Source organism: Hibiscus syriacus, unplaced genomic scaffold (assembly GCF_006381635.1).
Source record: "Hibiscus syriacus cultivar Baekdansim isolate YM2019G1 unplaced genomic scaffold, ASM638163v2 tig00116965_pilon, whole genome shotgun sequence".
In the NCBI taxonomy this organism is placed as follows: domain Eukaryota; kingdom Viridiplantae; phylum Streptophyta; class Magnoliopsida; order Malvales; family Malvaceae; genus Hibiscus; species Hibiscus syriacus.
In genome coordinates this window covers 415,565-427,067 of record NW_024063490.1, presented here as the reverse complement: position 1 = coordinate 427,067, position 11,503 = coordinate 415,565, and the positions used below count along the sequence as shown (strand labels likewise).

At 35.5% G+C, this 11,503-nt stretch overlaps 1 protein-coding gene across 1 annotated transcript; it reads right to left on the bottom strand.

Moving 5' to 3' along the window:
* Positions 1 to 292: 292 nt before the first annotated feature.
* On the bottom strand, positions 293 to 3,840 carry LOC120191265. The gene is made up of 4 exons (XM_039194247.1): positions 2,721 to 3,840; positions 1,596 to 1,991; positions 1,262 to 1,455; positions 293 to 858 (listed from the first exon to the last, which is right to left on the bottom strand). The coding sequence occupies exons 1-4, from the start codon at positions 3,163 to 3,165 to the stop codon at positions 613 to 615; spliced, it is 1,281 nt and encodes a 426-aa protein (XP_039050178.1). The 5' UTR covers positions 3,166 to 3,840; the 3' UTR covers positions 293 to 612.
* Between the last annotated feature and the right edge of the window lie 7,663 nt (positions 3,841 to 11,503).

The window sequence follows — 11,503 nt, the reverse complement described above, 5'->3', positions numbered from 1 at the left end:
TTAAAATTAAAAGTACGAAAGCCTCATATAACGCGAATAAATTATATCAAATCCCTTATTATGTATTTAAAATTTAATTTTTTTTAAAATATTCACATATTAAAATATTAACGACGAGTTACTATGAATTATTTTATATATATTTCATATATAATAAGCTCGCCCGTTCAAACAAGTAATGATTTTATTATAAATCAATTCGAAATTTGAGAAAACCAAATCAAAAGTATAGTTTACAGAATATATATATTATATATTACTTCTCAGACAATATCCACAACATACATCTTAATTCTGAGACATCAAAAGGTTGATGAAGTTCAAATGTCTTAAATACAACTTAAACACAACACTTGCTTAATGGACAACTACAAATACCTGGGAAAATATTGCAGCAAGGCCACTCTACTTTTCGAAAATTTCGGTTAGGAGGACAACCACACATCCTTAAATCACAACTAGTTTAATCAACAAAAACTGGGAAATGGCAATGCATCATGTTGTCAACAGCATTCCCAGGAGAAAATTAGTAACAACCCTAGTTTTGTATGATAAAGAGAGGGGTCTTTCGGCAGCTATCCGTCCGTTAAACCACTCTGTTGATAACAGCAATTAGCATGGGAAAAGGATGGGCGACGGGTCTCTCTGCAACATCCCGTCACACAAATCTAGTTTTTTAATCTTTTCTTCGCACCAAAACAACTGCTCTTTACTGATCTTTTCCATTCTGAGAACCCGGGATATAATATTGACATCAATGAGAGCAAACAACAATGGAACATCTTCCGGTGTTGGTGGCCAGGATTTCTTTTTCCACCCCTTTCTCTTTTTACGCAGTTCCTTCAGCTTCATCGCTTTCTGCAGATAGAAATGAAAACATTGTAGAACATCCTAGGTTATAATGAGTAAATCCATATGATTGGTCGTTTGAACATCACCATTCTATTGACCGATGAGATATGCAAGTTCGAATTTGTCAAATATGGTGCCAGGCAAAAAGAAGGAAAATGAAGAGTCAGTGCAACATATTTGAATACAAATGATGCAGGTGATGGATTAATAAAGTAATGTCGATAGACCAAAAACTTGCATAGATCAAAGCAATCGAAGCAAATGAACTACTGATAATGAAGAGGCAGGAATTGATCTGCAGTTTCGATGGATTGTGATAATCCATATAACTAGTTCGAGGTACGCAGGCCGTGCTGTGTAATCAAGTGGTATCCTAGGAGATGAAATGAATAGTGTAGAATGAAGTTACCTTTTCTAATAAAGATTTAACTTGTTGAAGTGGGGTAGCCATCGGATTCTGATTTCCAAACAGAGTATGTTTTTTCTTGTCAATTTTTACAAACAGCTGGAATGTAAGGATTACGCTATCGATAATCCTAATGATATCAGGAGCGATGACCAAATAATCGGATTCGTCTTCCACTTTAGCCTTCTGATCCCTACCTGAAATGATTCAAAAAAATTAACCTAGAAGCAAAAGCAAATAGAAACATCCTTCTTTGTTCAATTTCTAAACTGAATAAGAAATTTAGTCAAGATACCAAAGTTTACTACTTTTTCCAGATTGATCCTCAAAGAATTACCTTGTATGTTTGGGATTTGAAGAAGCTTAGGCAAAACATGCCGAGCGCGGGCATATATTTCAGCTCTAGGACCATCCTGAAAAGGCTCATTTTCAATGAACCTTTGTAATAAGACTTGGAACTGTTGAAGGAGTTGAGCACTGTGGTTGTAATAAGCGGGATTATCGGGTTGGCACAAAACTAACTGGCTAAGTTGTGTGTATTGGCAATGAAATGCCTCCCAAGTTAAGCAAATTTGAGCCACATATGCTACCTCAAGGTCATGATATGGGTCGTTTGTCGGCTGCTGCAGTTGCTCGGTTTCCTCATCGGGTTCCTCAATCTTCTTCAAGGAAAGGCAACTAAGAGGTGATGCATGTTTCTTAGATGCCGATTTTGGTGAAGGATTTATAGAGCCTGTAAGCCAATTGATTATTTTCCATGAGAATGACACATCTACTCTAAGCAACAGCTTAAATAAAAAACTTTTTAAGCCCCAATGATCCCACAGTTAGTACTATTCTTCTTGAAGGAAAAATATTTTTAAGAAAAAAGGACACTGCCAACAAATAGTATTCATCGTTTACGCATACGATTCATGGACATAAATAAGGTAACAGCCTGAAGGCAAAGAGTGAAGTAGGAAAATGATAAACTACTAAATCGACCGAGTATGACAGCAATTAACCTTGGATTGATCCCTATTCCCAGCATTTAAGTGAACCACCAAGAATCAAACATATTGAGTTCCGGGAAAACACTTTTTGTGATATGAGCAGATGGCATTGATCAATAAACCAATACTCAACATAGTTACATTCCTCGCAAGATGATTCAGTCCACTAATTCAGACATTATTGTTTCTTAAGTAACTTGATGGAGACTCACATCCCAAAAAGATAGGGGAGACGCATGATACCTAAACCATGCCCCGTCACACTAAGACCTTATACATTTGGACATCCTAAATTGTTCTTCATGCAAGTGCAAAAAAAAGGCACTTATAATTAAAATTTTCTGTCAATCAGGAAACAACATGTCCACCTAATATGCAGCTAACAATATGTTCCTGCTGTATTAAAGGCTAGCAGATGCTTCATACGGTATAAGATTCGACAATGAAACAGAGAAAATGGAAATATTTACCAGCATTCTTGACCTCTTGTGCAATTATCCTATCAAAGAACAGCATTCGCTCACAATACTTCTCATAAACAGCATCAAATCCACCCCACCACTCTCTGCCTTCTGCTTCCACATCCCTCCATTCACTCGAGCTGGTCTCACCGGCCTCGGCTTCGTCATCCTCGGGGTACAACTCCTCTTCCTCCTCCTCGGGAATCAACACCATAAAACTGTTTCTTCTTAGTTCTTTCAATCTACTCTTCACCTCGTTTGTTATAAAATCATCGTCTTCGTCATCCTCGACGTCCGATGCCGCAAGATCAGGTTTGGATGATCCATTTACACCAATGTCACCATCATCATTATCATCTTTCAGTTCTGGTTGTGTCACATTATTATCCACCAAACCCTTCTCAGGATCTGGTTTCTGGACTTTCCTAAACCTCTTAATTTTCAAAAAATCCATCTCTTTTACACTTTCTAGCAATCAACTAAAAATTAAACCTCTAGATCCCAGAATTACACCAAGATGCTAAGCAAGTCTTTAACCAAACAACAATATTCTGATTGCAGAAAATGTAAACAGCATTGGTTGGACAAATGTCAGACCTTGAAGCCAAAATGCCAAGTGTAGAAACAGTAATTTGAGCCACAAAATGTCCAGCAGTAAAATCCAGACTCTTTGAACATAATTTAAGCAACTGATGAACTAAAGACCCTGAAGATCTCACCTTAAAACAAGAAAATCAACTGAAAAAACTTCTTTAGATGCAATTGATACATGAGCAGAAGCACTTAAACCTTTGAAAACGGCAATAAAGAAGAGAAATTCACTTCGAAACTTCCATTAAACCCATAAATCCTCAACATTGAAGCTTGCAAAAGAAGCACAGCGCTAAGCAAGAACAAGAAACGCTTTGAAACCCCAAATATTTTCAAATATTACCTTTTCCCTAAGACGCAAGTCCCCAACAAGAGAATTTACAGTGACCAAAAGTTCAAACCCCACAACCCCAAAGCAAAAAAAGTGAAATCACAAAGTGTTTTACTTCACTCGCTACTCAAAATAAAGGTCAGATTTTTGTAACCAACAATACACTTGTAGAAGAAAGTATCAAAATGGGAAAAACCCAACAAAGTTTCCCATTTTTTTTTAACAGTCCAAAAGCTTGTTTTCCATTTAAAAACACAAACCCACGAGTAAAACACTGTAATCTGCACTGTTGTGATGAGTTAGGAGAGAACGGTGATTTACTCTTTTTTGGGGAATAGAAAAATAGTATTAAATGTCAAACAATCCTAATAAATTGTTTTTTCATCCTCGCTTTCTAGCCTTTTCAGAGACAAATGTAGTTCCTTTCAAATTAAATCGATCAGAAATTAAAGAATAAGAGAAGAGGGGTTAAATTAGAACATTTTTTATTAAATTAAGTTTTAAAAAAATAAAGAAAACAAAATATAAGCACGAGCGCCAAGGAACAGTGAGAGAATATTGTCAGAAACGAGCAAGAAAAAGCACCCTCTCTCTCTCTCTGCAACTTAAGCAATGCCCCGCCAAATCTGGGCTTCTTTGATTAGTGTGTCTTTTTCTTGTTTCCCCATTATACCCTCATTTCTTTATTTAGAAAAAGGAGTAATATACTTACGTAGTAATTAAACTATTACTTTTATTTTCCTTTTTCACCCAAACTTTATTATTTTTGAAACTCATACCTAAAATTCAGTTTATAAGTCATTTTGATGTCTTGCCATTAAAAACATGTTAACATGTCACCATAAGTTGATTCTACATCATCATTGAAAAAATTAAAAAATATCACGTCAATAATTCTATTAATTTTTAAACGGTAGGTAAAAAATTGAAACTTAAATTAAATGTTATGCATAATTTTGAAAAAAAAAAATTAAGTGCTAAAACAAAACATAAGTAATAGTTTAAATATTAAACTTGTAGTTTACTCTTTGAAAAATCTTTTCTCGTCCTTTTTCTTCCTCCAACTTTCTCACTGTTGTTTGGACTGCATTGCGTCCTTAATTGCGCTGATACTGGTTGGATTTCATTCTGGCTTGTTAATCCGGGATTGTCTCATGAAAGTCGATTAATATATGGTTAATATATAGTATTACTATATACATTAAAAGATATTTAAAAAATTAAGTTTAATGTTATTTATTATGTTGACAGACTAATAATGTTTTAGGTAGAAAACATAAAAAATTATTAAAAAATTTTGTAACGGGTAAACTTTGGTTATCGATAAGTATCTATATATATATAAGTGTACATACTTATTTCACTGTGAAAAACATTAATTTAAGATTATCTTTTGAGAGAGTTTTAAGATATTAATTTAGTAATTACACGCGTCTAATGGTTTATTTTTTATGTTACGGTATATATTATTATTAAATTAAAAATAATAAACATAAATATTACATATTTATTATTATTTGTGGTTAAAATTGTTAAATTTAAATTTTAAATAATATTTTATAAAATATCAAAACAATCAAATAATTTTTTGGTAAATAAAATTATTAAATTAATATTATAGCTGGAAAACATGAAACACTATTAAAAATTTTTGAAACATAAATTACATAACTTTCAAAAAAGTATCGATCCTTTTTATAAAAAGTATATATACTTTCAATATATCAGGTAAATTTTACCGGTTTTGTCATAATAAAACTGATTTTGTCATATTTATACATATTATATTGTAAAGTATCGATCACTTTTATAAAAGGATCAATACTTTCAACATATCAGGTAATTTTTACCCTTTTTGTCATAATGAAATTAATTTTTTCATATTTTTACATGTTATATTGTAAAGTATCTATCTTTTTTATAAAATGATCAATACTTTCAACATATCAGGTAAATTTTACCGTTTTTGTCATAATAAAACTGGTTTGTCATATTTTTACCTGTTATATTGTAAAATATCGATACATTTTTATAAAGTATCGATACTTTATAGGCGCTATTATTGCTTTTCTTTTAAATTCTAAAAGTTTCGATACTTATTTAAATGGGATCGATACTTTCAACATATCTGATAGGTAGTTTAATTTAATAGGTAGGTATTTCACTGTGAAAAATATTAATTTAAGGTTATGAGTGAGATTTAAGATATTAATTTAGTAATTATATGCGTCTAATGATTTATTTTTTTATGTTACGATATATATTATTATTAAATTAAAAACAATAAACATAGATATTATATATTTTTTATTATATTTGGTTAAAATTGTTAAATTTAAATTCTAAATAATATTTTATAAAATATCAAAACAATCAAATATTTTTTTGTGTAAATAAAATTATTAAATTAATATTGTAGGTGGAAAACATGAAACACTATTAAAAAAATTTGAGACATAAATTACATAACTTTCAAAAAAATATCGATTATTTTTATAAAAAGTATTTATACTTTCAACATATCAGGTAAATTTTACCGGTTTTGTAATAATGAAACTAGTTTTGTCATATTTTTATATGTTATATTGTAAAGTATCTATCCTTTTTATAAAAGGATCGATATTTTCAACATATCAAGTAAATTTTACCGTTTTTGTCATAATGAAACTGTTTTGTCATATTTTTACATGTTATATTGTAAAGTATCTATCTTTTTTATAAAATGATCGATACTTTAAACATATCATGTAAATTTTATCATTTTTGTCATAATGAAACTGGTTTTGTAACAACCCGAGGAAAAAAAACAATTTAAATTGGTGTAATTGGGTGAAATTAAGTGACTAAATTAAAATTTATGAAAACTTGTAGGCCATTTTTGAAGTAAAGGAAATTCAAGAACCAAGCCCTGAATTTCCCCTAAAACTGTCTGCAGGATTGGTATTATAAGCGTGTTTTCTGGTTTTAAACCAGGAAACACAAATGATAATTGCTCAAATTTCCTCCTCTTGTACCCTTACTTCCAAGCCCGTTTCCAACGCCGTTCGACCTCCAATTGTAAAATTGAAACCACCGTCGTGTTCATCTTCGACCCGTGAACAAAACCCAGTAAATCAATTATAGCGAAAAACTGCCAAACGACGTGAATTTCGAGTCAAAGTCTCGACGTTTTTTTTAGCACTACCGCCGAGAAAATCTTAAATTCATCTCCGATCGTTGATCGGTTTTCGACACCTCCCGCACCATCGTGTTCCTTGTGCCGTTTCGAGTCCGCTGGTGTCAACCTTAGTCTCCATCGACGGCGGCGCGTGAGGAGGTGGAGCAGTCAAAGATTTGGCCGAGTTGAAATTGAGCTCTCCGCCGTTCAAAAATTTGAACCGATCTTTGTAAGTATCTCGAAATCGCTCAAAATAATTTTTAGACCCCCGGAGGAGGCCTCACGTGCCACACGCGTCGCCGCAGGGAGAGTGAGTGGCTGAAAATCAGTTTGACCGGTTTTGAATCGGTTTTTGACCGGTTTAACCGGTTTGAACTGATCTGACCGGTTTGACCGACCCGACCCGACCGTTGACTCGACCTGACCGTTAACTTCCTTTGGCCAAAACTTAAAATGGCTTTGACCGACCTTTAAATGATCGTTAATCTTTTCCGAGTATACCTATTCTGATAGTTTTCGACGTCCCAAATCTGTTTCGTCAAATTCGAACCTGAAGGTCTCCAAATCGATGGTCAAAGTTGTTGACTTTGACTTTGACCAAGAATTTAAATTTTCAAAAAGTCATACTTTATGTTTTTCGACTCCTGATTCCGATTCCGCAATCCGCTTGGCCAAATTCAAGCCCGAAATCCTTCAAATTGATAGTCAAACCCTGAAAATGCTTATATAGTTAAGAATTTTATCTTTGAACAATTAAGTAGGATTTTGGGGCTGATAAATTATTATTGTTTGAAGGTACAAGAGACTCTTCGGATCGTTCGACAGCTCGACACAGCTCTTCTAGATCAATTAAACCACGTATGCCAGTATTCACCCGTAAGACCCGTAAATTTTATGATTTTAAAGATTTATTTATGTTACCCATTAGTAATATAGTGTTATTATAAATTAGGTTCGAAAACTGTAGCAGAGCGTGGTGAAACCAACAATCAGTAGATCTACTATTTGAACCTATTATCGAGGTGTGTTCCCTAATTATTACTGAACTGTTTTATTGGTTTTAATATGAGGTACACTGAGTTCTTTGGTTACTATTTTATTGATGCACCAATTTAATGTGATGATTTATGGAATTTGTGTCACGGTGCAATTGAACTTTTGGATTGAATTAAATAGTATAGCTCTGATCAAGCTAATAAACAGAATGGGCCTAATGTGACTCTCGGGGCCCCAAGATACATTAGGTTGGCTTCCCTTGCTGTGTGCTTAGGGTAAGCTATATGAACTTGGACATACGGGCCTAAGGATACAAGATCTAAAGCTTATCCTTAGGTTGGCTTTCTTTTTGCTGTGTGCTTAGAGTAAGCTATATGGAAAATAGTTTTAGAAATTACTGATGGTGTACAAGAAAAGAGTTTAAACTATGATTTTCAAAAGTTAAACTCTTTTATGAATTTATGAGATTTACTGGACTATGATTTGTTTATTGTACCTATTGTGATTTTATGGTAATGTAGGACACACTGAGCCTAGCTCACTTTTCGAAAATGTTTTTTCCCCTTTCAGATACTGTTGGTTAGATACCCCAGATTGAGCACTTGGAGGATCAACATATCTCTTGAAGTATATCTGATTATAATGTTTTTATCTTTCAGGTTGACTTTATTTTGGTGACGTAGACCTTATTTTAAAGTATTGGATTTTATAGTGATTACACTTTTGCTATTAATATCCGGTTTATCGTGATTATGATTTTTAAGACATGTTTTAAATTAATTTATTACTTATTGATATTATATTTATGAGTTGAGTTTTGATAGTATAATATCATGTCAATTATAATATGATTTTACATTGATTGAATAACGGTTTCAGAAAATGTCTTTAAGAATCATGTATGTGATCCACTAGACTTAGTCAAAACGCATAGGCCGGGTCTAGGGGGTTACATTTATTGGTATCAGAGCTTTTGGTTTTTAACCCTCTGACTGTGTATGAGTCCACATTGAAAATACGGTTTTAGAAATATTTTACAAAACAAGTTACTAAGGCCATGTCACAAGTTATTAAGATTTTAATTGTGTTCGAGACTCCAAGTGCTTGTCTAACCCTAAGTTTTATCTCCTGTAGTAAACTCGAGATCCACAAAAAAAATGAGTGCTAGACGTGGTCGTCGAACTAGCCGTGGACGAGGTCGAGTGGCTAGATTTGCAGACCTGATCAATGAGATACGAGTAGATCCCCCACCTCCGATAGGTGATCCTGCTCCTACGACCCCAACGAATTTGCCTCCTGCCACTGGTATTGGCATGACTACACCGATCATAGGAGCGACCGATATTGAGTCAGAGTCTACCGGAGTTGCTTTGGATGAGAATTTTGGTAGACAATTTCTGCAGTTGATACAGGGAGCAGTCAGAGCTACTGGTGTTGTATCAGAGGTTCCTATTTCGCAGACTTTGATTGCCAATGGAGTTAGAACTTTTGGGGGACAGATTGGTGCAGCTCCTACTAAAGCTGAGGATTGGCTCCAGGATACAAAGAGACGCATGGATCAGTTGGGTTTAGACTCAACTAAGAGATATCAGGGTGCTGTGGCGATGTTAGATGGCAATGCCTACACATGGTGGGAATCAGTGACCAGTAGGGTTCCTACCGATCGTTTGACCTAGAATTTCTTTAAGGATCGCTTTCGGAGTCATTTTCTGGGAGAGCGCTACTTTGCTCAGAGACGTCAGCAGTTTCAAGACCTGGTTCAGGGAGACATGACTGTTTCTGAGTATGAGATCGATTTCTTGAAGTTGTTGAAGTATGGATTCAGTATGGTACCCACTGAGAGAGATCGATGTCATAAATTTGCCCTTGGACTCAGATACGAGCTGCGTAGGCAAGTTGTAACCCATCAGGATGAGATTTTTGATGTGCTGGTGGGCAGAGCCAAAGATGCTGAAGAGGTGGAAGTTTTAGCTTCTGGTAGAGAGCGTGTTGATCAGGAACGATCTAAGAAATTTTCAGGCCCTATTGAGTCATCAACACAGCCCGGGAAGAGGACTCGTACTTTGGCCCCTCAGAGAAGCAATAGACGTTTTAGGCCTACATCATCCTCACCTTTAGTTGGCAGTCGAGGCGGTTCCTCGTCGTATTATCATGGGCCCCTATGTGAGTATTACGATAAACAACACATAGTAGAGTGTCATAAGAAGATGGGTCTTTGCTATCAGTGTGGATCTAGTGGTCATTATCGGAGGGATTGTCCTCAGCTAGCTTCGTTTGAGCAGACCGCTACCCAGACTCCTGTACATTCTCAGACTACAGTACAGACTCCAATTAGAGATCGTAGCCAAGTAAAGGCTCATGGTTCAGCGTCCAGGACTGACAGTAGAGCCCGACCTCAGCAAAATAGAGGGCCAACACTTTCTAAGGCTAGACAGCCAGCTTTGGTTTATGCCACTAGACGTTGGGATGACAGAGATGAGCCTGAGGTTATTGCAGGTATATTTTACTATTTATTCTATCCCATACTTTGCATTACTGGACAATGGCTCCACTCACTCCTATGTATCGAGCTCGGTATCTCGAAACCTTCAGATTCCGATCGAGAACACTGAAAATACTGTTACAGTTACGAGTCCAGTAGGACAAGCGGTATTAGTGAATAAAGTATTTCGGCGTTGTCCTCTCGAGGTTCAGGGAGAAATTTTTCTCCCTGATCTTATGGAGCTTCCTTTAGAGGAGTTCGATCTAATTCTTGGGATGGATTGGTTGAATAAACACAAGGTAAATCTGGATTGCGAATACAAGCGGGCTACTCTAAAGACTTCAGATGGTCGGACTGTTGTGTTAATTGGTGAACGGCGTGGCTATCTCTCCAATATAGTTTTAGTGATGGAAATTGATCGTATGATCCGGAAGGGATATGAGACTTTCATTGCTTGTATTTTAAATATTAAAGGTTCATTGTCCATGATCGAAGAGATCCGTACAGTTAGCGAGTTTCCTGATGTCTTTCCAGAGGAGTTGCCTGGTTTACCTCCTGATAGAGAGGTAGAGTTCGAGATAGAGACTTATCCGGGATCTGCACCTATTTCTATGACACCTTATCGCATGGCTCCAAAAGAACTTAAGGAGTTGAAGGTCCAATTGCAAGAATTATTCGATCGAGGATTTATTCGGCATAGTACTTCACCATGGGGAGCTCCAGTTCTGTTCTTGAAAAAGAAGGATGGGTCGCTAAGATTATGTATTGACTATCGGAAGTTGAACCAGATGACGGTCAAGAATAAATATCTACTACCCAGGATTGATGACTTATTTGATCAGTTGCGAGGAGCTACTGTATTGTCTAAGATTGATCTTCGTTCGGGGTATTATCAATTGAAAGTTAAAGGATTTGATGTTGCAAAGACGGGCATTCGCACTAGATATGGTCATTATGAATTCTTAGTGATGCCTTTTGGTTTGACGAATGCTCCTGCAGCTTTCATGGATTTGATGAATCGGGTGTTCCAACCATATTTGGATCAATTTGTAGTGGTCTTTATTGATGATATTCTGATCTATTCTCGTACTGAGGTAGATCATGAAAAGCATTTGAAGATCGTTCTGCGGACTTTGAGAGAGCATCGTCTATATGCCAAACTAAGCAAGTGTGAGTTTTGGCTTCAAGAAGTGTCGTTTCTGGGGCATATTATTTCTACACGAGGTATTCAGGTC